Below are 27,196 nucleotides of genomic sequence, written 5' to 3' on the forward strand. Positions count from 1 at the left end.
TTAGATCACACTTACTGTCCTTTACATGTAATCAACTGTTTTATATTTCAGGCACACGTGCACAGCGGTGTGTTGTCAGCTGGGGAACACTACATGCACACACATACAAATGTTTCTGTGGAAATGAGAGCAGGATAAGTAAGGACACCCACATGACTTTATTTACACCTGGGACAAGCTCAGAACACACACTGAAACACACTGCTGTTTTATTCAACACCTTACTGAGTCATATTTAGAGTAATGAAATATTTGAACCGGTTTGACTTTTTTAATACACTGTTAATGTATGAATAATCCATAAAATATCGAGTTTCATCTTTTCTTTCTATTACTGCTGGTAGACAGAAAGAAATCATTGTGTAAGGAAGTTGTGTGGTTTGTTTAAGATCTGGATGATGTCACTGATGACTAATGTGCTGGATACTATGGAAATAAGACAAAAGAAGGGAGTAACTGCATCAACGGGAACAGGTCTGAGATGTGATAAGCGTTAGGACCCATGTGGATGAGTCAATATCATGTAGTCTACAGTAAGAGGATGAGTACATGGAGGATGATGTTTGACGACCACCTCATCATCTGTAGAAAAGAAACACAGATCTCCAGAATCACCTCCTCACATCCCAACAGACTGTCACAGCTGCTCCAACAGGTTCACAGCAGCAATGTCCTCTGCTTCATGAAACCTAAAGGAGATACACCATATACACGTCTCCCCTCTGCCTTTATGTGGTCCAGTAAATTGTGACCTTGTGTTTCATGTTTATCTGTGATTCTTAATGTATTATTTTTTTTATTATTAGTACTAGTATTAAGGTTTGAAATATATTGTAATGTGGAGGTCGTGTGTGCTGAATATAAAACAGTAAAGACATTTTCTTGGCCCATTTGAGTTATTTTCACTTTATGTTATTTATTTTCAGACTCATGGTTTCACTGTCTGGAGTCAGGTGGGACTGTCCCACCATTCTCTTCGGTAAAACACACATAAATGTTGTGTGAAATGAGTGAAACTATTTTTTATTGTTTTTTTTGTTTTTTTTAAATTGACAATTAATCGAAATCTTTGTTGGTGCAGAGGGAAGTATGACGTTTCTACTCTTGAGATTTAAGATAGCTACTTAAATCCTATCAAATTTAACACTACCAACTTTGGACATTACCCGATGGTCATTAAACCATCATGGTTATTAAATGCATAGATTTTTAAATGAAGTTTGGTGTGACGTTGTCTACGTAGAGCGTTGGACGTATCTGGACGTACCGGGTACCCCCAGCCTGCCTGCCTGGAGCAGTGACGGAGGGGAGGGGGGCACCGAGTCTGCCCCTTCACTGGGTCTATACAAGGCCAAACTGGTTCTGACTGTTGGGATGTTTTCACATTTACGTTAAAGTCGACCAATGCATATCAGCAACGTGGTGGTCAGCGCGGCGGCAGGAAGCAGCGACGAAGCTAAGGTCAACTTGAAAATTGACGGTATCCGTCTGGTAAGAGTCTGTCCATGGCTTCTCTCCAGCGGAGCTAGCTAGTCATGCTTATTAGCTACTTGTTGTATTGATTTGCTGATATTCCTGTCCGTATGTTCATGTGATGTGTTGGGCGGCAGCGCGTTAACGTGTCACCAGTGGCTTGGGGACTAGCCGTGTCGTTGAGGCAGCTGATAAGACTAATATGCTGTCATTGAGTGGTTTGGTGACAGACAGTGGTTAATGAGCTAACTTAGTTGCTAGCTGCAGTAAGTAACATCACTGTACTTCAGTCTGTCGTACCCTCCGTATTTTACGCTGTTCCTCTGACCACACTGAAGTACAGAAACCTCTTAACAATAGTTCACTTAAATAAAGTGTAAATGGCAACCTAACACACACACACACACACACACACACACACACACACACACACACACACTCACTCACTCGCTGATTCCTGCCCTCCTCTGTGTAACTTTTATCAGCGTGTTATGTTTAATTTTACATTCATCAACATTACACATCCCATCAAATTGCTATGCTGCCATTAAAACTGTTCGCAGATACATTCTCATTTGGGGCCAAATTTGCCTCCAGGCACAAAGGTAAGTGTTCCTACAGCCACTTGCTGTGTGTATGTCCAGTGTTATTCTGGTTTATGGCTGAAATGAGGGAAAGTGCAATCCATGAACCTGACCGCTCCAGCTAGCTCTGAATAGTCAGGCATCCCATCAACTTTTGCACTGTTGCATGGAGGGAATGTCCTGAATTTGAAATGTGTCCCATATGTATTTAAAATGACTTTCCATCAGCATAAGGGTGAATGAAAGGTGACAAAATTTTCAATTTTGGGTGAGCTCATCCTTTAACGCAAAGTGTACCTATTGGCTTTACCCAGAGCTTTCAACTGCATTCCATTGTCCTCCACAACTGTTTACTTGGTTGTCGTCAGCTGCTGTGAGAGCTGTGCAGACTCCATCCGTAGATGAATCAGAATCAGAAATACTTTATTATCTCCGAGGGGAAATTGTTTGTGTTACAGCTGCTCCTATTCAAAGTTCAGAATATGCAGAAATAATAATAATAATAGTAATTATAACAATAATAATAATAATATCAATATCAACAAAAACAAAACAAAAATACAAGAAATGTACACATGTACAGAGCAATAATGCCACACTCAGAGCGAGGAATTAGATGAAAGACTCAATAAATGAAGACTGTGAGGTGCGTTTTACATAAGTCAATAAGTTTACTTTGTTTTAAACATTTTGTGTCAAACCACTACTTCCAATGTCAAGAATGATTCTCAACACCCACAGCAGTTTATATTAGGATTATTTAGATATCCGGCAACATTCCTCCAGAGACAAATATATACCTTAAAGTCTCCATATAATTATTTTGTAACATTGAGCCTCGTAGTTTTCATGTTTACACATACAATATTTTATCAAAAGCTTTCAAATGTTGTTTCTTGTCATAAAAACAATATTCAAGATCTAAAATTGGAAACACGTTAGAACAAACATACATGGACCTGTTACATTTCAACACTGAATGAAAGAATGCATCTCAGGATTTATCTGAAAACTAAGAAGGTTTGGTAACAAGTGGAGCAGGTGAGGGACTCCAGTAAGTACTCAACCCATTCTGCTTCTTACAATATGGAGGACAAATGAGAATGATACATGTTGTGTCTAAAGTAGAATTTGAAAATAAAGTTGGTGTCACGCACAGGATGCAAGAAATCATGGCAACAATGTGGGATGGTTCATATTCACCCTATTGTATTGTGTATGCAGGCCCAATAAACAAATATTTCAGTCACAGGATAGCAAAAGATGACCTAAGAAACAATGTGGTGAAATAAAGTAATGAACATAAATGATTATACAATTGCAAAAAAATCCCTTTATAATGGTGATTAAATTTTTTATTTTATTATTGGTTTTCTATTACCTTTTTATTTAGTGATTACGCTGTGTCAGTGCATACAAAAATGAAATCTATTACTTGTCTCAGCTGTATGAGTCCGACTCCACTGATATTTGCTTTGTGTTTCCAGCATCACTGCTATCTTGATCTGATGTTAGTTCAGTCACTGCATAGGAATAGTAAGAAATAGAAAATTCAGTCAGGGAATTGATAAATAACAACACATTACTAAAATGCCCAAATGAGAAGGGGTTGCTTTTGTTGTTTTAGCCATTCCAATAGCCAAAGATATTCAGCAAAAGAAGAAGCAAATCATCACAGTGGACTGTTGATCAAAACCAATGAATGGGAGGAAGAATGCATCCAAAGACCTTTAATGAATTAAAGAGTATGGTCTAGACCTGCTTCAATTAGAAAGTGTCATGAGATAACTTTGTTGATTGATTGATCTAAACCATACAGCATGAATTAAAAATGAGTCACCAAAGATAAAGTGGTACTGTAGTGGCTATCTTTAGTCTTTGTTACTTTCATCTTTGTTGTAAGTTTCTTATTATTATAACCACATAATATGGACGACATGAGATTGCAATTATGCGTTGAGTCAATGGTAAAACAACAATGTTGCTTTGCAGTCTGCTCATTTATTCACAGAAAACTTAGAAATAACAATAGAATTCCACTTCCTGTTAAACATAACAAGGTACGCTACGGAAGCTGCATAGGATCACCGCAAACATCCATATGAGTCAAATTATACAGGAATTTACAGCAATTATCAAACCATATTTCTCAACATTACAATAAAAAAAACTCCTTTGTGCTGAAAATTATATTCTCCAACAAAATAAAATACACTTGCAGGTGTAAATGGCGCATACAGATACAATCTTTGAATGTTGTGTAGATTTCTGTGGCATCTGGTGGTGAAGGTGTAGATTGTAATGAATTGAGTACCCCTAGCCTTACCCTCCTGGCTGCAGTGGCGTGGGGAAAATTTCTGTGGAAGCCAAGTGAGACACAACCTCTAAGCTGTGTATGTTTTACGGGGGTGGGGGCAGAAAATCGTATGTTGCAATTTTTATGTCGCTATTTCATGTAGTCGGATGAACTATTAGAGCGCCCAGCATCATTTTACCAGGACTTGCACACGCTTGTTATCTAACCGAAGCTTTGAGCACCGATGCCCTCTTTCTCTCACCCTCAGTCACTCACTCACACACACGCACGCACGCACACGCACACACTCAATCAGAAGCTGTTAAGTTTTACGTCTTCGTCAAACACGACTTGTACACTCTATGTGAGATGCACAAATGCTTTTCACTTTTCCTTATCGTTTATATATATATATAATAATAAATGTAAATGTTCATTATACAGCAACACAACAACCCAGTACCAGTGGCTATAAACAGCACACCTGACGTATTTAGACGACCCGGCCTGTCACGGCCACTGTCCGTGGTGCTAATTTTCTCCACATAAAAAACAACAATAAACAACAACTTCAGTGGACCCATGTGCTGCTTAATCAAAGCAAGCAAGACAAAATAAGGACTATAATCACACACATTGCTAATTGGGCAGTTCAGTAACTATTAAGCTGCGCACAGGGGAAAAAAGCGTTTTGCTCACCCTATTTGAAGAGGAAGGCCATTCTCCTGTCTCTCATGGTGGCAAAGTGATCAATGACCATGTTGTAGAACTTTCCACTGGCCTTTAGGTGCTCCACAACAACAGAGTCAATGGATATCTTGGCCAAGTTGACAAGCCTGTCCTGTCCACATGTGTTCCTCAGATAGGTCTTGATCCTCTTTAGACAGGAAAATGAGCGCTCTGCTGATGTGCTGGTAGCCGGTATCGTGAGCATGAGCTGCAGCATTTTGAAGACCTCGGAGAGTGTGCCCTGTAGGTCATCCTCAATGAGCAGGTGCAGCAGCTCTGTTGGTGGCTTGTTGTTGCACACCGTATGCAGCTCATTTCTCAATTTCTGCTCATCGAAGACTGGATAGGAGCTGATCAGCTGAGCCAACTCACTGCTGGGGAATGCAGCAGGCTTGCAGAACAATGCAAATGATGTGTGGTCCAGTACCCGAAAAAAACTCAGGTGCTCCATGGCTCTCTGGGTCATGTGCAGTACTATACTGTCAACAATCTCAAAGTACAGACGTCGGAAAGATGAAACAGTGTCTCCGTCTTGGTGCTGGTTAACTCCCTGTTCCAGGTCCTCCCAGCCGCGGCGACGATGTTTACGTCGGGGGACAGGTTCTCCGACTGCCTGGACTGTTTCCTCATAAATGCCAGTAAACGTCTCGCTTGTTCTCGTGGCTTTGAGAGCACTGATCGTTCTGTTGATCCGATCCTGGCATTTTTTTATGTCCGCCGTCTTGTTTTGCAGAACCTGAAAAAGTGGTTCTATGAGGCCGAAAATGGACTGAAAGACCCCGAGCAGGAAGGAGAAATCAAGATTCTCAAGTTTTTGTTTCAAGGCCGCACTTTGGGCAATAGTGTCCTTGTCCCATCCCGGTTCTGTCAGGATCCTGTCAAAAGCCACACAGAGCGATGTGCCTCCCTCATGGATGGCATGTACCGCGCGGCTTTTAAAGTTCCACCTCACAGCAGAACCTCCTGGTACACGCACAGCCCGGTCCACCTCACACAACAATGCTGATCTTTTACATGATCGTGAGATAAAATTGTGAAAGGCACACAAAGGAAAAAACAGTTTGGCTGGTTGGATGTTACTTGTGCCTTGTGCTAAAACCAAATTAAGCTTGTGTGCATAGCAGTGGATGAACAACGCGTTGGGGCAGTGCGCTTTCACTAAAGCCTGCACGCCACCGTGCTGTCCACTCATACAGCTTGCGCCATCGTAGGTCTGACAAATGAGTTTGTTTGTGGGGCTGTAGTTTCCGATGGCTGTCATCACAACTGATGTTATGGCTTTTGCGTCTCTATCTGCGCTGACATCATAAAAGCCTAGAAAACGTTCACACACATTGCCTTTCTCATTGACATATCTGTATCATCCACTTGTACAGCGATGAATGGGGACTTGCATATTTCTTTATCAGTCTCATCCTGGATAATGTGAGCGATGCTTTCGATGATGTCATTTTGTATGGTGTTTGACATACCGCTGAAGACTGTTGACGAGCCCAAGTGCTCTGCAAGAGTGTTGTCAAACTCCGCAAAAGCATGCACCAACTCCACAAAATTGCCCCGGTTTGCACTGCCAGCGGCCTCATTGTGCCCCCTGAAGGCTTGCTCTTGGCGCGCAAGGTACAGGGCTGCAATGATGAGTCGAGTTAAAATATCCCGGTTTTTCTTCACCTGCTCATTGTGCTTCTTTGTGCTCAGACTTTTTGCCAAATCCAGTGCCTCATTAATCCTGACGCGTCCAAACAGCTTCAGTTTCACAGCGCAGTCATTGTGATTTTTTGATTTGCCATGCCTTTCAATTGCTCGAGACAGGTTGGCAAGGTCGGTGAATCCTGTGGTAACCCAGGGATTGTTCAGAGAGCAGGAATCCTTGTCAAAAAGGAGACAGGGCCAGCAAAATAGCCGCTGAAGTTTGGAGCTACCAGCTAGCCACTCGGTGCGGACGTAGTTCTCCTCATTGAAACTCCGAAAACCTTCTATTTTTTACTAAAAACTCCAAATCTCCACACTCCATAATTGCGCTTAAAATGTTTGCTAGCTTACCGAGATATCAACACAAATCAATCTTCCGTTATTTCATTCAAAGACGATGAAGATGACATACTGTGATTTGATTGGCGTGATACCAATGAGTTCACAGCTTCCCTTGGCACTGTCCTGACCAATCACAGGGGAGCAGTGTCGTGACAATAGCCTCACCTGATTGGTTAATCAGTTTTTGTTTTTTTTCACCATTGGAGGCCAACTCAGCTTGGCCTCCTCACAGCCAACAGAGTGCTGTACCATGTTTTCAACACTCATTCACCACGTAACATTTAAAGGGGCGCTGTTTTACACATGATAAAACGTTCAATAAAGAATGAAGAGAGACGAGGAGGAGACGACAGAGCTCACAACACAGGATTATGTAAACTGTTAAAAAAGTGTTTTTATTAAATGACGGTTATATTCAGAAAAAGTGAGGAAGCCTGGCTTCCCTGGGCCTCTGCAAGAAAACGCCACTGCCTGGCTGCTAAAAACACAGAAAACGTGACAGGCCCTCTCTAGAACCAGTAGTTTGTCTGTTCTACCGGTATAACGTTGCTAGTCCGACTCATTAGTCTGTCTTAGCATTGTACTGTACATTGTTTACGTGTGAAGCACATATTTCTTTAGTAAAATATTAATTTAACCACTGGTTAATAAACTGGTCTTAAAACTTAAAACACTTAAGACTCCTCTATAACATGAAGATCATGCTTTACATATACTATTAAGAAACATACTTATTTCTACATGGAGTATCTGCAACAGCTAATCAAGCCCTGAACTGCATCCTAACTGACCCGATAACACTGAATATGATTTGGACCACGTGTAACGTAAGGCCAAAGCTACGGACTTTGTTACTAGGAGCTGAGTGGACCTCTAGTTGGAGCGTATAATGTGGACATGACACATGACAAGCCTCCACCCCACCTCTCAGAGTGGATCAAGTCTCCTCCTCAGGAGAAAACACTGTCAGTGAATCTATCATTCTTAAGTAATAAGACCATTAATATCACTCTTGCAGATGCTGCAGCCAGTTGGGTTAGGGGTTAGGGTGCCATGCTAATCCTTGGATTTAAGGCTGTTCCTGGCTAATGTCTGGTCACAGGAAAATGAAATAGGCGAAATGTGACGCAAACACAACGGGAAACGCAACGGGAAATCAGAGACTGTTGCGCTCACAGAGACCTGTCTCCACAATAACATCGCAGATAAAGCTGTTGCCCATGTTTGAGCTGACAGAGCTCCAGTGGGACGAGGAGACATGGATCCTGTGTTTACATCATTGATGCTGACATCGAGCAGAACTACTTGGTGCTCACGCTCAGTCAAAGGGCATGGTACACTGTTTACCTGATGTCGAGCTCTTAATATGAAACTGCCGACCACAATGTTATGCAATATTATTTCCTGGGTGTGTACGTCTTTATACATTTTCAACTGTAATCAAATCAGATCAATTTAATTTATGCAACCCAACCCCCGTATTGAGAAAATAATTACCCTTTTAACAAGGGGAAAAAAGATGGAAGGAACCTCAGGAAGAGCCACAGAGGAGGATCCTTCTCCCAGGACGGACAGACAATCAGTAGATGTTGCATGTACAGAACAGAACAACAAAATTGCAGTTTACAAATTTCATTGACAGAATATTGGATACAAATAATTATATAGAATATATTGAAGTGTGTGGATCAGGGAGAACGACTGAGCAGGCTGAGGCATCGCCAAGTGGTGTGGGAGTCACACCACCTCCACTCTACCATGGTGACCTGGAAGAGGACAGGCCACATGAGATAATTAGCAATAAAAAAGAAAACATCAGAATGAAGAGGCATCAAATTTTACAGAAGTACACACATAACGGAATAGTAAAACAGAATAGAGCAATGATCCATCGGATCCATGGGTATGACGAACAGATCCATCAATATGTGAGGCAGCGGAAGCCAGGAAAGAGAGATGTTCCCAGGGGCCCTTGGTCCATCAGAAGGGAGCCTGAATGAAAAGAGAGGAGGAGGAGGAGGAGGAAGAAGAAGAAGCTATAGAGAGAGGACAGTCAGAGAGCGACAGCTTGCAGCTTGAGGGAACAGAAAACAAAAAAAAAAAAGTTAGAGAAATGCAATGTTATCAGGAATAAAGGATTGTTTTCTTGTCTGCAAACTCTAATACTATGGTTAAGACTGAGACCAACCCACTGAAGAAGGTACTAGAAGCTATCAATAGAAGTCAAGGACTAATTAAAGGTTAAGTCAAAGAAGTAAGTATTTTGAATTTCCAGATTGTCTGATGTCAGCAGGGAGGTTATGCCAGAGGAATGGGGATAGGAAAAAGCACGGCAGCCAGCTGACTTCTTTTTAACTCTCCGAACTGTGAGAGGTGGAATATATGGTTTAAGCGGTAGGACAGGTATGATGGGGCAAGGCCATTTACAGATTTGTAGGTCATCAGCAGCACTTAAGTCTGATCTGACATGATTTGGAAGCCAATGCAGTGAGTCTTGGATTGGTGTAATATGATCAAATTTTCTTTTATGTGTTCAGACTGCAGAATTCTGAACCATTTTAACCTGAACCATCTCAAGTGGCAGACCCGAAAATAAGGCATCATAGTAATCCAGTCTAGATGAAACAAAGGCATGGATAAGGATCTCTGCGTCAGCCATAGACAGGAGAGACCTAATTTTAGATATGTTGTGTAGGTGGTAAAATGCGATCTTGGAAATGTAACACCGAGATTCTTGACAGTTGAACTTTAAGAAATAACACAGTTGTCAAGAGTTACCATCACCTGATCAAAATGGTGTCCCTTTCGTGGGGCCAATGACCAACATCTTAATTGTATCCAAATTTAGGAGGAGAAAGTTTTCTAACATCCATTTCTTCACTGTAGACTGTAGCAGGTCTCTAATTTTGTGATTTGAGATTTATCACCAGCTGTTATGGGCATATACACCTGATTATTGTCCATATAGCAGTAAAAATGTATTCCATAATTGTAAATAATTTGGCCAAGAGGTGAAATATATAAAGAGAAAAGCGAAGGGCCAAGAACAGAGCCCTGGGAACCTCCATACTTCACATCTGAAGATATTAAAGTAGTAGTATTATAAGAAACGCATTGTGTTCTTTCTGATCGGTATGAATTTAGCCAAGCAAGAGCCAGGTCAGAGATGCTAAATTGACTTTCAAGTCGGTCTGACAGTATGCCATGATCCATGGCATCAAATGCAGCCCTGAGATCCAGTAACAGAAGCACTGAAGTAGAGTTCATGTCCATAGTAAGTCGAATCTAATTTACCACTTTAGTAAGTGCATTTTCAGTGGAATGACGGGCTCTGAAAGCTGATTGAAAAGGTTCCAGAAGATTATTGTTAAGTTGGTAGCCTGAAAGGTGCCGAGACAAAATTCTCTAAGACTTTAGAGAAGGGAAGGGTTTCTCACTGTGAGGTGTGGTTTCTTAATGTACATATTGCTTTATTTTATTTTATTGTATTTTCTGTTCTATTACCTGTTTGTTCTTTGTGTAACATGCAGGGACTTCCAACTTGTTTTTCATTGTGCAACCCAGTGTAGTACCAGAACAAATAAAGATCCTTCATTGATCCTTGCACTGGCTGTGTATAAGTGCAGGCTGACCAGTGTATTTCCTGCTCACACAGGCGCCAGTCTGGGATGTGCCATGTACGCTAGCTGGAGATGAGAATGAAACCTGGTCGAAACTTCCTCCTGGGCCTGTGCTCCATGTTGGCCCTGGGATTCCTCTACTACTCATCGGGGAGGATCAGCTTACGAGGCTGGGGCCACAAATCATGTGAGTCTTCCTCCAGAAAGCAGGCATAATTTGATGTATGTCCTTTATTAACTTATGTCAGTGACCAATGGAAATTGCATCAACAGTGATGTAATGTGTCTCCTCTACAGAAGCTATAACATGTACAAATACAAAACAATCAAACGGCAATGTCAAGTAGCAATGAAATACATCTCCAAAAACCAGCATTGCAACAACAAATGGACCACAACTCAATTCGGTTTGGATGTTAAGTGTGTGCATGTGACTTCAATCCACTTTGTAAATAGTCAGTTTTGTTTTCCCCACAACCTCAGAACAGTTCAGTTCCAATTCAGTCAAGTCAAAAAATGGTCCAGGTTGTACCGCAGATCCCCACAAAACATCTTCTGGGTAACTGCTGTGGAAACTCAGACTGGGAAAACACATCCAGTACATGAAGTGGGCCTGTACTCAGCTGTGCACACTACTGATACTCTAACATTTTACTCCTGGGCGTGCCATAACTTTTTTGCACCATTCTCAGATGCTGCTGGTCCTGATTTCTGCCCTCTCCATACCATATTTCTAAAGGCTTTTAATAAACTTCAATGAGGAGCCGTTTAGGCCAAAAATACATACTTCACTTGCACATACATATATACCGGTACTGAGCAACTAAGGTGTGTCTGACATGTCCTCCCACATTAGGTAAATGCTGTGGCTTTGTTGCAGATGGCATGAAAATAAATAATTTATGTATTGGCTTTATAAACAAAGTCACTGGGCTGTAACTACACTTCATGGTTCTGTTAGCAAACTGAGGTTGCCTTATGCATTTTCATGTGGTTGGATTAAAAAAAAATAGGATGCTAATGCTAGTTTATGTTAGGCATTGTGCTTTATTAGCTGGTGGATTTTACAAGATAGCTACGCTGCCGTTAACGATAAATGCTTCCGGTACTAGTCAGACACTTTTAGGCTGCTGTAGAGATTTGAATCTCATCGACACCTGGAGGGCCCTCCACCCTACAGTCAAACAATATTCATTCTATTCTAAGGTCCATAAATCCTCCTCGAGGATCGATTATTTTTTCACACCTAGTCATGCCCTTCAAAAAGTGATCTCATGCTCAATCGGTAATATTGTTATTTCAGATCATTCCCCTTTGTTTTTGGTTATGTCCTGTAAGGAGCAGCGTCCTCTGCCACAGTGGCGATTTAAAAACTATCTGCTTAAAAACCCTGATTTTATACAATATTTTACAGAGCAGTTCAAGTTCTTTTTGGCTGAGAATGATACCCCAGAAGTCTCTCCTAATGTGTTTTGGGAGACTGCTAAAGCTGTGTCTAGGGGCATTACAATATCTTTTTCTGCTCATCTCAAACACAAGAAGGAGGCAGAACAGCAGAAATTGGAACAAAAATTAAAGAAGCTCCAGAGAGAATTTGATATTAACCCTTCCAATGACTTGAGATCTCAAATTGATACCACAACAGCAGCTCTGGATACACTCATGTCATCAGAGGCTCAGAAATCCCTGTTTTTTGCTAAACACAGAATGTATGAGTTTGGGAATAAGTCCAGTAAATACTTGGCAAACTTAGTTAGGACTAGGTCTGACTCACAGGCTATTTCAGCAATAAAAGATGAGACAGGTAAAGTGGTCCATTATAGTAAGGAAATTAACAGATGCTTTCAGGTGTTTTATGAGTCTTTATATAAATCTGAAACTGAGCCTCAGTCTGAGGCCCTAATGCAAAACTTTCTGTCAGCCATCAATCTACCTCAGGCTTCTCAGACCCAGAAAGATCTGCTAAACAGTCCCATCTCACGAGAGGAAGTTATTGCTGCTATTAATGAACTGCAAAATAACAAGGCCCCAGGGCCCGATGGCCTGACTCCTGAGTTTTTTAAATCTTTTCAGAGCCTGCTAGTTGACCCTCTGCTTAAAATGTTATCCCACTCATTTAATTCTGGCCACCTCCCAAATACCATGATGGATACCAACATTTCGTTGATTCTGAAGAAGGGCAGACCATCAGAGGATTGCTCCTCATACAGACCAATCGCTTTGCTTGATGTAGATAGGAAACTTATCGCAAAAGTTTTAGCTAGAAGATTAGAACATGTCCTTCCAGACCTTATTTCCATGGACCAGACCGGTTTTATTTTAGGACGTAATTCCTGTAATAATATTAGGAGACTGCTGAATATCATTCAATGTGGCACACATTTGAAAGCCAAAGCTGTCGTAGTCTCTCTCGATGCCGAGAAGGCTTTCGACAGAGTCGAGTGGCCATATTTACTGAATGTCCTCTCTAAATTTAATTTAGGAGATAGCTTCATTAAATGGATTTCTCTCTTATATGATTCCCCTCGTGCATCCGTCATTTCAAATGGTTGGAAATCTCCCTCATTTTCAGTTGCGCGTGGCACTCGCCAGGGCTGCCCAATCTCTCCTCTTCTGTTTGCGCTCGCCATTGAGCCTTTGGCAGAGGCAATAAGGGGCGATCCTCAGGTGGCTGGCATTACTATAGGTCCCCAAAAGCACACCATTTCCCTTTATGCGGATGACGTGTTGCTCTTTCTAAGTAACCCTGAGATCTCTATTGTCAGAATTGTTGAAATTATTAAAACCTTCGGCCAGTTTTCAGGCTACAAGATTAATTATTCGAAGTCAGAGGCTATGCCCCTAACCCTTCATACCCCCTGGACCTCTTCTAGCGCTGCCCCTTTTCGATGGTCACCCTCTGGGTTCGTCTATCTTGGTATACATATAACTCCCTCCCTCTCTGGTCTTTATAAAGCCAATTTTATACCTTTAATCCGTAAAATTAAAGAGGATCTGGCACGCTGGACCAGTCTTCCATTATCTCTTATAGGTAGGGTCAACCTTTTTAAGATGAACATACTTCCTCGTCTGCTTTACGTGTTCCAAATGGTCCCAGTTCTTCTGACTAGAAAGTCACTCGCCATCCTAAATAGTTCACTATCTTCCTTTTTGTGGAGGAACAAACGGGCCAGATTGAAATTACAAAAGTTACAACTTCGCATAGGTGAGGGAGGGTTGTCTCTGCCAAATATTAAATATTATCAATTGGCTTGCCTCGGCCGCTATCTCTGGGAATGGTTTAGAAATGATCCCCGATCCACTTGGCTTAGTATTGAGGCTGCCCCTCTGGATCCAATTCCTCTTCGTAATATTATGTATGTTTCAAAAAAATGGGTGTCGTACAAGGTAAGGGGCAATTACCTCCTCCAGAACACATTAAAGGTTTGGAGAATTTTTAATAAAATAGGGACTCGGGAGGATTCTCTTTCTCTTCTTACTCCCATTCATTTAAACCCAGATTTTCCCCCTGGTCTTGAAGATAGCGCATTTCTCTTATGGTCTGAAAAGGGTATTTGTACTATAGGAGACTTAGTAGCGGACGGCACTGTCAAGTCCTTTAACCAGTTAATTGAACAACACGACCTCCCCTCCAGACATTTATTTAGGTATCTGCAGATCCGTAGCTTTGTCTCTTCAAGAGCAAGGTTGTATCTTGGTGGGTTCTCTCGCTCTTCTATAGAAGAGGTACTGCAAGACCCTGAGCCCCGAAAACTGATAACCAGGTTCTATAATGCTCTGTCTCCTCCAGCAAAGGGCACTGGTCATCTTAAATTGCTCTGGGAAGCTGACCTGGGGGTAACAATCTCGGATGGTGAATGGGGTGATGTGTGGCTGAGCTCATCTGGCTGTTTGTCCACCAACAAAGTTAAGGAATCTCAATTCAGAATTACCCATAGGCTCCAGATTACACCAGTGCTACGGAATAAATTTAATCCTACACTTTCCAAATGTTGTAATAAATGCAAGATCTCAGAGGGATCATACTTCCATTGTATCTTTGACTGTCCCTTTATTAAAAATTTCTGGAGAAAGGTTTGCAAAGAAATTTCCAACATATTTGGTAAAGACCTGGATCTCACTCCACTGTCTTGCATCCTTGGATTACATTCTGCACTGAATCTAAAACCTTGTATGCTGAGACTGCTTGATGTTCTTCTGTTTGGTGCCAGACAGTGTATCCTACTTCAGTGGATCTCTGACAAACCTCCTAAGCTCTCACAGTGGTTACAGGGTATAATGGAACTTATTCCCCTGGAAGCAATGACCTACTGGCTTAAGGACAAACCTCTGTTATTTTATAAAACTTGGAACCCCTTTTTGAATTATATCGGTGTGGAGAGTGCACAGACTTTACAGAAGGGCCTCTACGGACTGATTTGGTCAGACATTCCTAGAAAGAACCATGCTTGAGTTTTGGTATCAACCAAACACCATATAGTAACACTGTAATGCCTGGATATCTGCTTACTATCCCTTCAACTGTCAATTTGAGCTTTCAATGCTGTTGTATGGTTTTGTTTCTGTGTTTTGTTTTTTTTCCTCTCTTTTCACTTATGTTGTTACATATTTCTGTACTGCATATTAATCTTTGAATGTATTTTTACTTATTAGTTTCTTTTTTTGTTTTTTTACACCATGTGGGGGTTTTTGTTCACCATGTTCTGTGTAGTATGAGGCCAGTTATGTTTTCGTACAGTGCTTTTCTTGTATAACTTGAAAAAGTAATAAAGATATCTTTAAAAAAAAAACAAAAAAAAAAAAAACAAACCATAAATGCTTCCTACACGTAGCGTCTAATTATTGAAATCATTCTGCCATATAATCTAGAGGTTGGCAGTCGTTAGAAAACAAGACTTACGGTGCACAGTTCTAGTTACCGGCTTGACGGCGTACTTGTCCTGATGAAGCAGCTGTGCTGCTGTGTGGCTGGGTCGCATGAAAGCAGCAGCATGGTGCTGGCTTCATTTTCCGTTCTGAACGTCATCAAATGTAATAACATCTCTGTTGCCATTTAAGGGATAGACTTGGAGGCTAATCAAACTATTAAAACGACATGCCCATTCTCCACATTTGCGCCAAGATGCTGCTAGAGTCTGCTCCTTCGTGTGTAAATAAATCCCCACAGCGCCAACTTCCAGTTCTGGTAAATGACCAACGTCATCATCATCATACATTTGGTTACATTGAGACTCGGCTCAGTTGGGGAATAGGTTGGTGGAGTTTCCCCAGCATACCTTGAGGCAATGCGTTTTGGGCCGAAAGCCAGAGAACCTGTTTGAGTGTTCTAGATAACCTTAATGTTACCTGTGCAGTATTCAGTGTTGTCGTTAAAGTCCTTTAATGTTAGAATGGACAATAGTTAATGTTATGGAAAACGATGTCTTGCACCATGACTTAAGTTGCTCACGAGATTGGTGACTTCCGTCCTGAGTTGCTAAGCTTTCCCTCTAACTCCCTGCATGATTAAACCTAGGCCTGTAACAATGTTGATGCTTAATTCTTACGTACGTACAATTATGTACATACATACTCACTTTTTCATTATTACATACTCACTCTTACATACTCACTCTTACATACATACACACATACTCACTTTTACATAGATACATACTCACTCTTACATACATGCATACTCACTTTTACGTATATACTCTAACATACGTACATACTTTTACATATATACATGCTCACTCTTGCACATACATACTCACTTTTTACCTAGATACATACTCACTTTTAAATATATACATACTCACTTTTACATACATGCATGCATACATACATACATACATAGTCACACTATATGCATCCTCACACGCATTTACACTACTGGGAGTATGCATGTATGTGCAATTGCTCTGTACCAGTATTTATGTGCAAGTGAAGTATGTATTTTTGGCCTAAACGGCTTCTCATACACTTCACATACTTGCCTGCCTGCTCTTCTCTGTCTTCTGTTTGTTTTGCCAACATGAGAATATGAGTAGTGGCATTTTTTGTGTGGAAAGTGTTTTTTTCCACTTCAAGCACTACACATCCACCAGATTATTCCTCATCCTGACATGACATAGGAGGCAAGGCTTATGTTTTAACTGTTCACAGTGACACAGACTCTTAAACACGATCCGATGCCGGGTAAACCTGCATATTGCTCCTCCACTGACCAAACCACACAGGCGACTCAGAGACACTCACCGTGCATTCAGAGCCTGCATGTGACCCATGAGCAAGAAACTCTGTGTATCCAAAAACCCTTAAGTCAGAGTAAATTGTATGTTGTATCACACAAACTTCTCTTGTAGATTAGTAATTGAAAATGAGAACGGTTTTCCTTTTGTATCAAGCAGCAGAAAACCTGCAGCAGGATGTGTTTGAGTTCATTTGCTGACTGTTCCTATTGCACATGTACACATCGCGACGTCATGTTGAAATGATATCTTGTGCACCCCTACTTCCTACAGTAACTCAATTTCAATGTAAGAGATGGGGATCCAGACTCCTGTTTCCAGGGTAAAAAATACTGAAACTCATGAGGTTAATCAGTCTGAATAACACAAATCAAGTAGGCACCTTTCAGAGATCATTTTAGTGTGTAATTCCCTGCCTCTTGATTTAGGATTAATAAAACATAACAAATGTAAATCAGTCCTTATAACATTCAGTGAACTGTTCATAGTTTTAGTTATGAATTATTGATTTAATATATTTCAGTCATTTCAATCAAAATGACCACATGGAAATGTTATTATAATGCAGTCCTTCAGTCAGGGAAACTGGGAGTTTTTACATTCAACTGCCCTTGTCTCAGCCATAACTCACCATTAAAGCAGAAACCAACTAACAAACTGATTAAACTACGCTTAGTGATTTCTTGATTTTAAATGTCAAAAGCCATGATGTTGACTTGATAAAAAGCTAAAGTCTCAAAAGTCATCATCTTCTTAATGCTGTGCTGACTGTAATGCTATTTTGACAATAACATTTAAATTTACACTGACTCTAAAACATAAATTTGAAATATCAAAAGCAAGTATAGTGATGTGTCTGTTTAAGGGAGAGGACTTTCTACCTGCAGAAATATAACTTTTTACCTGATGGGGGAGCCAGTCCATCTACTTAGAAACAATTAAGTGGTTCTGAGGTGCTGATGTTGATACTGGGAGGCGGCCTGTTATTTTTGTTATATATGAACATAGAATTAATGAATGAGGAGGCATGAGGGCTAGGGGATCACAGTGTAATTGTTAAAATGTAAAACATTGAACACTTATTTTAATAAAAATATATAATTTACAGCAGATTTAATTTGAAAGATGGTTGGATTGAATGTTTGTGTACTGCTTGCTAGAGATGAGAGTTTCTCTCAAATCTCGGGGTTGGTGGAGTTATGGCTGGAGAATAAGCCAGGCTCTATTACCTTGGGTCTTGGCTTGATTAGAAAATGGTGTGTTAGTAGAGCTAGGAAAATGCTTCTTCTTTATGCTTTTCCTGCATATAAAGAATAAACATTGCCAGACAATCTAAAGCACACATTTTTTTTTTACTCTCGTACTGGATTGCATGAAGTTGTATGGTGTTTTTTTGTGTTTTGTTTCCACTGAGGTGAACAAATATATAAAGAGCCACTAACATACACCTCTATGTTACATACACAGATGTGGATAGCATATTCTCCGTGGGACGAATAGTAAAATCAGGCAGAGTCCTCCACCTATTTTCACATTCAAATTAGAAAGCCATGTTAGTCAGTTTTGGTGGTTTAAAACTCTTCCAACACCAGTCATGTTTATGAATTTTTAATGGCCTTTTAGTGTTTTTTTTGTTTGTTTTTTTTGTATGTTAAAATGTCAAATCAAATGTCTTTCAAAGCAATTGAAGTCACACAAAGCATCAAAGAGCAACTAAAAATCGGCAGTTTATTCTGACTGATGCCAACGTGGTGGATGTTTCTACCAGATGTGACTGCCATGTCAGTTGCTATGGCAACACACAACCATGACACACATTGTATATGAAGTGGAGGAAATTTGCAGCTGTAAACGATGAACCCTAACGATCAGAAGTAAAAAAATGCAACAGAGCAGCTCGACCAACTGACAGGCCACTGAGTGAGGAGACAGGCTTATGCATCATGTATACCAAATACACTTCTGTATTTCACTGTGTGTATTTATTTATATTTTCCTGTTACTTTTTTTTATAATGTCATGATTTTCAGTTTCTGGTACCTTTTCAAAATAAAACAAAATCATTCCTTGTAAGCACTTCGCAAGGAGTACAGATGAGTTAACAAAATATTCATGAATATCTTTTACATAAAAGATTGAGCCTCTATTGGTCACACATTGCATAACAAACAGAATCAATTAAATCAGAGCAGCATGGTTTAATCCTGTCTGCAAAAGTCTGATTAGTCAATAGTTCATCCAACCAAGGCAACAGCCATCAGTGAAGGCATCAACAGACCTATTTGAATACTACATATAACAAACGTGTGGGCAATGATTCAAAGATCTGGAACCAGGCAGTTTAAAGGATTCATATTTAGCTTTCACCTATGGATAAAACTGTGATTACACTTCTTGGTGGTGTACCGATCTGTAACTTAGTGGCACGTGCTTTACAAATTTCAGGTTATCTGAAACTTGATCAGTATCTGCTGTTGGTATAGTACCTCCTTCCAAAAGCCTGTATATTTATAGAGAAGGTGGATGCTGTTGCATGTGGATGAATTTACAAAAAGAACACTGAGCCTACCCGGTATTAACATCACAAATGGACCAGTCCAAGTACAGTAGTTCACACCTGGCATCACAGTGTGTCTCCACATGCATCTCAAGTGACAACGTGTGTTTGGACCTTACTTGCCTGCTTTATGTGCCAATAAACATGTACATCTCACTGTTTGCAAAAAGCATGTACTGTTGTTTACAACTGGTGGCCCAATAGGCGGCTGTGGCTCAGGGGTAGGACCAGCGTCTTGTTGTCGGAAGGTCGCTGGTTTGAGTCCCCTGGTCTGCATGTCGAAGTGTCCTTCGGTAAGATACTGAACCCCAAATTGCTCCTGACATCCTGGTCGGCACCTTGCATGGCAGCCACCGCCATCAGTGTATGAATGTATTTATGAATTACTGTAAGTCGCTTTGGACAAAAGTGTCTGCTAAATGCCCTAAATGTAAATGCAATAGTAGTAATAGTAGTAATAGTTTTTTTTTACCCCAATCCTGATCACAGTCATTTAATATTTAGTATCTGCCGATACCGAGTCCTGATCCGAAACTTAGCTATAACTAATATTTTTCTAGATAATACAGCTGCATTAAGAAAAAAATCACCTGCGTCCAAGCTGTTCCTAAATACGTTTTTTTATTTTGTTGAAACAAAGTAAAAACTTTCAAATGGGTCTTTCTTATTCTGCATATCCTATCGTTTCATTGTTTTTTTAACAACCAAGTAAACAAGGTCAGTATCTAAAAAATATATTTGGCTCTTATCAATTCAACTTAGTGCAGCTTTGTAGTAAAACTCTCATCTGTTAAATCACCTCATAGGTGGTCACGAACTTTGCTGTACATCTCCAGTAAGGCGGTATCCGAAATGTAATGCCGACATGGTAGGGCATACCAGGGATTCAAAAACTCCAGAAGACGGCAAAAACCCTGGTCCTCTACCACGGAGATGGGCTGGCCATTTCTGTAATATTTTTGTCCATGTCGCTGTCTCGAGGACATTTCTCTTTCCTTTTAAAAGTATCCGTGAATGTTTGTTGCTTCGGTGCCTTTGCCTGTATTGCTTGAGTGAACTCGTTGTATTCCTTTGAGTGTTTGTTTTTTATGTGCCGTATCAAATTTGTAGTATTGAATGCAGCTCTTTTGTTACCCCCCTGGCGAAACGGTTGTATTGCAGATGTTACATGGACTGCTTTCGCTTTCTAATTTTAAATATTTCCACACTGCAGACATTTTATCCACAAGGTTGCCAGAGTAACGTTATGCGCGCATCTGCGTTCTGCCACAAATTTTGCTCCGTTTATGACGTAAAAATAATCGGGCTTGGGTCCACGTTCAAAATTGCCGATCCCGATCAGTGAAACAATGACCATATTGGCCCCGATCCCGATCCCGCAGATCGGTTCGGGACATCCCTAGTAGTAACCAACTCTTTGAGACACACAGTTGTTTTTTAAACAAAGACCTGTATAACTTCTGCCAAATTTACAAGATTGTTGAAGTTGGTGTTGCAACAATGGCTGCTTTAAATTTTTTAATTATTTCTTGTTCAGCTTCATTGCTTAAACATATATTACCTATGACAGAAATACATTCATCATTCTCGGACTACCTCTGAATGTGGTCTGAGTGGTTGGATCTCAGTGCTCCTCAATGTGTCTCCAGTATCTGGAGCTGCACCTGTGATCATATCACTGAAGACACATGGAAATGCCCGATGTAAATAGGCTCTGTGTTAAACATACAAAGTTTCACTTGATTGACAGAGAGACTGTGAGCCAAAGTGTTAGAGTAGGTAGGTAGGAAGGAAGGCAGGCCCTGCTTTATGTGATGCTACAGCAAGATATGCATCCTCTCTCACTTTCCAGGAACAGTCAGCACTACTTATCTCTTCACCAACCATCCCGAAATCACACACTGTTCTCCCAGAGATAATGTGCCTCACTGACTTATCTGCACCATGTTCATTTCTTCTGTTGCTAAGCTTTGCTTCAGTGAGATGATAGAGCAATGAAAGAACTTGATTTGTGTGTTGACCCTGTCGTCACAGCTTTATTGTTTTAAGGTTTTTTGTATTTGTTTTTATTTTACATGTTTGAATAAAAATATATCTATTGATCTATCTTCTAGTTTTTGCTTTACAGACTTCACTCTGCCAATCTCTGCCTGCTTCCAAAACTGAAAAATACCAAGTCCTGCTGTTCTTCTGTTAACAGGACTTAATCCCATTTTGGCTCCCCATATTGAACCCGTTTACCTGGCCTCCATTGCACAATTTAGTGGAAGTTTCACCTAACCAGTCCAGTTATTGAAGTTTAGTTGAGCGGAAGTTGAAAACAAAACCCTCCAACTGAGTGAGTCTGCATCACTGCTGTCTTGCCATTGTCCCACTATCCATAACCACAGTATGAAGGCTGCATGACGGATAATGTGCCATCTGAAATTACATTTTCTCTCATTGTAAGAATAATTTTGGTCATGCGCATAAGCCTATAGCTACATTTTACACCAACTATTAAAGACAGCCTTATTAAAGTATGTGCACTTAAAATAAGTATAAGAAAAAATGTCTCTTGTTGCACCAATCAAAGGAAAATGTACTTCTGTTCATAGGTTACAAGGGAAATGTCTTGTCATTTTTTTTTTTTTTTTTAAAACAAGGGTTTAAAAAATGAAACAATGTTTGAGTCCTTTGTTCGACATCTGTTTTAGAAAATGGAGAGTTGGTGATGAATTGAGGAGTCTCACAGCCTGGGGAATGAAGCTGCTCTGTAGTCTGGTGGTATGTCAGCAGATACTTCTGTATGTGTTGTCAGATGGCAGCAGGGTGAACAGACTGTGGCTGGTTGGGTGTTGTCTTTTAGTATCTCCTGGGCTCTGTACAGACATCTCACTTCACTGATGTCACTGATGCTCTGTAGATGATACCAGTGATGTTCTGGTGGTTTTTATCACCCGCTGTAGAGCGTTTCTGTCCTGGGTCATGATGAACTATGCCAGTTTATGATGTTTCCAGCCAGGATGCTTTCTGTTGCTCCTCTGTAAAAGTTGACAAGAATCTTGGTCCAGAATTGAGCCTTTCTAAGTTTCTGTAGGAAGTAGAGCCTTTTCTGTGCTTTCTTAAGCAGGGTGGTGATGTGTGATGACCAGGATAGGTTCTCAATGATGGTAATTCCTAGTTAGACAAAACTGTTCACCTGCTGCACCTCAGCTCCACTGATTTAGACAGGGGTGTGTGTCTTTGCCTTCTTTTTTCTAAAATAACAGTCAGGTCCTTGATTTTTGCTGATGTGGAGCAGTATATTGGTCTTTGAAGATATGAACTTGCATCGTTGTTTTTAATGCGGCCGATGACGATCGTGTCATCCTCATTCTTCACTACAGAGTTGTCCTGATGTCTGGGAGTGCTGTCATGGTTGTACAGAGTGAACAGGATGGCTCTGAGCTAGAGTTCTCAACGGGCCTGAAAATTACAACCCGACCCGACCCGGCCCGTGGCTTTTAAAGCCCGGACCCGATGTAACCCGACACATCAACATGAATTATCTGCCCGAACCCGGCCCGCGGCCCGACGCCGCCGATCACCCCCCCACACCTTTTTTTTCTTCTCATACACGTATTATCATGACCAGCAGACGGGAATTCAAATCAACCTTTAATGTTCACGCCTTTTAACAATACAAACATGATGCACGTTGCACACAGCTGCCAGACTTTCTTTACGGTGAACAGCAGCGATGATTAATAAATGTTTAGTTTTTTTGTTTTTTTCACTGAGCGGAAAAAATTAAGCCCGAGGTCCGACCCGACCCGAGTCACTTGCTTATATTTTCGACCCGAACCCGCGGGTCCCGTCGGGTTTGTCGGGCCGACCCGACCCGTTGAGAACTCTACTCTGAGCACACAGCCCTGGGGGGCTAATGTGTTGAGCACTAACATAGAGGAGGTGTGACTGCCAATCCAAACTCTCTGGGATCTACTTGTGAGGAAGTCCAGTATCCAGTTGCAGAGCGTTGTACTGACGTCCAGAGTGTTTAGTTTTCCAATCAGCTTAATGGTGAGATTGTGTTGAATGCTTAGCTGAAGACAATAAACAGCATCTTGATGTAGCTGTTCTTATTCTCCAGGCGTTTGTGGACTACTATACTCACCATATAGTAGTCTTCAATATAGGCTGGAGTCAAGAAATAGGCTCAAAGAAGATCACTGGAGAGGTGCAGAGTCTGGTACAAAGGAGTTTATTGGGTTCTACAAGGCAACAACACCAATAAACAGTGAGTTTGGTCCCTGAAGTGAACTAAACAATTTATCTCTGCACTCCTGCTTTTATGCTGAAAGAGTCTCCACCTATTTCCTAAACACCTGCCGCTGAGGGCCAATTCTAATGGTGAATGACATCGCTTGTCTTTGGCCCTTGTCATTGGTTGACCTTTCTATAACATCCAACGCCTGCCTCCATTTGCTTCGTACATCAGCCAATAGTATCTTTTCTAAAAAGTTTAAAAGGTGTGGTTAGTATATGATTAAACTCTTGGCCGCCCCGAAGGAGTACACTGTAAGAACTTGTGGCTAGTGTGATCATTCACACCTTGGCACATCACAGATATTTTAGTATCGCCGTATATGTGGTAGGGCTGGGCGATATGGCCAAAACTGTTATCACGATATGTTTTTTTATATTGATCGATATCGATAATTATCACGATATACAGTATATTTAACAATAATGTTGAATTGACAGTTTTAAGAGTATTTTCCTTAGGACAGAACCCAAAACAAACCAGAAGGTTAATTATGGTTTATAAAATACAATTATTTATTGTCAGATTGAATAGGTGAGAAACATTCAACAGAACCAACCAACCAAATGGCTTTGTTAAACACTGAATAAATAAAATGTTGAATATGTACAACAGATTGCTTGTTTCAAACGTGTCTCAAACATTTTAGAGGTAGTACACTGAACTGAACATTGATTAAAGAAAATAAAATAAAAAGGGAAATGTTGAGGATGATTATGCTACTGTATTCTTTGAATATTGCACATTCTTGAGCTTGCAGGTAGTTGTTCATTTCAGCTTTAATGCCTCCTGTTCTGTAAGACCTGATGTGGTTCGGATGTGCGACCAGACCACATATCAACGGTGACATCTCTGAGCTGCTCCTCCAACTTCACCCTACACTCTGCGTAGAGCTGATTTTTCAACCGTGCTTATAGGCAACATATCTTTAGCGATACAGTACGTAACTGCGCTGGTTATGTCTTTGTGTTGCTTCGGTTTCTTTTCATATGGGGTAATGGCTGAAAAAGCAGCGGCAATTGTTGGTTGTCGAACTGAAGTTTGACTATTAGAAGCAGTGGGGCTAGGCTGTTGGCTATTTGAGGGGAGGCTGACGCTAGCATGATAGCGCAAACTCATGCTTTCGGAGTACTGGTTGGGACGCTACCTTTTGAGATGATGGAAGAGGTTGGTGGTGTTTCCAGTTCTGCTGAGGACTGGTCACCGACACATTTTGCACCTAATGCTGGTCTGTCCTTTGTCAGACTGTAGCCAAACTATTTCCAAATAACCAAACTGGTATGACCTTTCTTAGGTACAATTTATTCATCTTTGTCAGTTTCCTCGCACTCGTTTTCACTAGTCAAATCAAATCAAATCAAATTTTATTTGTATAGCCCAAATTCACAAATCACAGTTTGCCTCAGAGGGCTTTACAATCTGTACAGAGACGACACCCTCTGTCCTTCGACCCTCGATTCGAGTGAGGAAAAACTTGCCCCCAAAAAAAGGCCCTTTTAACAGGGAAAAAAATGCGGAAGAAACCTCAGGGAGAGCCACAGAGGAGGGATCCCTCTCCCAGGACGGACAGACGTGCAATAGATGTCGCATGTACAGAGCAGATCAACGAGATCACAATGTATTCAATTATAAGCGATGGTTGACAGGAGTGAAAGTACATAAAGATGTATTACAGCAATAATAATGAAATGCACATGGAAATGTGATTACTAGTGATAACAGTAGTAGTGATTAATGGTAAGGATAGTATGGAGTAATGCATTACAATAATAGTAGTGGAACGTATGTAACAGATGTGACTAATATTAGCGACAGTAGTGGTGGGTGTCAGGCAGGGTCGTGGCAGTAGGCGCATCCACGATCCGGCAGGGTCATAGCAGTAGGCGCATCCACGATCAGGCAGGGCCATAGCAGTAGGCACATCCACGATCAGGCAGGGCCATAGCAGTAGGCGCATCCACGGTCAGGCAGGGCCATAGCAGTGGGTGCATCCACGATCAGGCAGGGCCATAGCAGTGGGCGCATCCACGATCCACGACCCGGGCGCGGCCAGGATCCATGGGAGCCTGTAGGACTAGAAAGCACAAGGACTCCGGGGAAGAAGTAAGTCAGTGACATGCAGAGATGGGGCATGTATACAGGCATAATGTATACAGATGGAGAAGAGAGGAGAGGGGAGGAGAGAGAAGCTCAGTGTGTCATTGTCCCCCGGACTAGGCCTATAGCAGCATAACTAAGAGCTGGTCCAGGACAGGCCTGGGCCTGTCCTGGCCCAGCCCTAACTATAAGCTCTATCGAAGAGGAAGGTCTTAAGTCTACTCTTAAAGGTAGAGAGGGTGTCCGCCTCCCGGACCAAAACAGGAAGATGGTTCCACAGAAGAGGAGCTTGATAGCTGAAGGCTCTGGCTCCCATTCTACTTTTGGAGACTTTAGGAACTACAAGTAATCCTGCGTTCTGGGAGCGTAATGCTCTAGTTGGGTGATAGGGTAGTATGAGCTCCTGGAGATATGATGGTGCCTGACCATTAACAGCTTTGTAAGTTAGGAGAAGGATTTTAAACTCTATTCTTGATTTTACAGGGAGCCAGTGCAGAGAGGCCAATACAGGAGTAATATGATCTCTTTTCTTAGTTCCTGTCAGTACACGTGCTGCAGCATTCTGGACCAGCTGGAGACTCTTTAGAGACGTGTTAGGGCAGCCTGATAATAGAGAATTACAATAGTCCAGCCTGGACGTAACAAATGCATGGACTAGCTTTTCTGCGTCTTTTTGAGACAGGATGGGCCTGATTTTTGCAATGTTACGTAGATGAAAAAATGCAGACCTTGAAATTTGTTTTATGTGGGAGTTGAAGGACATATCTTGATCAAAGATAACTCCCAGATTCCTGACAGTGGTGCTGGAGGCCAAGTTAATGCCATCCAAACTCGCTATATCATTAGATAATGCATCTCTAAGGTGTTTAGGACCAAGTACTATAACTTCGGTTTTATCTGAGTTTAACAGCAGAAAATTGCAGGTCATCCAGGTCTTAATGTCCTTGAGACATGCATGGAGTTTAGTAAGCTGATTAGTTTCATTTGGCTTTATTGATAGGTATAACTGTGTATCATCTGCATAACAATGAAAGTTTATGGAGTGTTTCCGAATTATATTTCCTAGAGGGAGCATATATAAGGTGAATAGTATGGGTCCAAGCACGGAGCCTTGAGGAACACCATGACTAACCTTGGTATACAGGGATGACTCATCATTAACATGTACAAACTGAAATCGATCCGATAAATAGGACTTAAACCAGTTTAATGCGGGTCCTTTAATGCCAATTAAGTGTTCCAGTCTCTGTAGTAGAATGTGATGATCAATGGTATCAAATGCAGCACTAAG

General features: G+C 41.1%; 1 protein-coding gene across 5 annotated transcripts in view; it reads left to right on the plus strand.

Annotated features, from left to right (window-relative positions):
- The first annotated feature begins 1,281 nt into the window (after window positions 1–1,281).
- Window positions 1,282–27,196, plus strand: part of st3gal3a (ST3 beta-galactoside alpha-2,3-sialyltransferase 3a) — a 219,199-nt gene continuing 193,284 nt past the window's right edge. For all 5 annotated transcript variants that reach the window (XM_084355918.1, XM_084355917.1, XM_084355919.1 and 2 more), the window contains exons 1-2: window positions 1,282–1,491; window positions 10,769–10,920. In XM_084355918.1, the coding sequence (XP_084212044.1) occupies window positions 10,806–10,920 (115 nt within the window). In that variant the 5' untranslated portion in view covers window positions 1,282–1,491; window positions 10,769–10,805. The remainder of the gene's footprint in view (window positions 1,492–10,768; window positions 10,921–27,196) is intronic.

This window comes from Pagrus pagrus (genome assembly GCF_965226575.1).
Source record: "Pagrus pagrus genome assembly, chromosome: 6".
In the NCBI taxonomy this organism is placed as follows: domain Eukaryota; kingdom Metazoa; phylum Chordata; class Actinopteri; order Spariformes; family Sparidae; genus Pagrus; species Pagrus pagrus.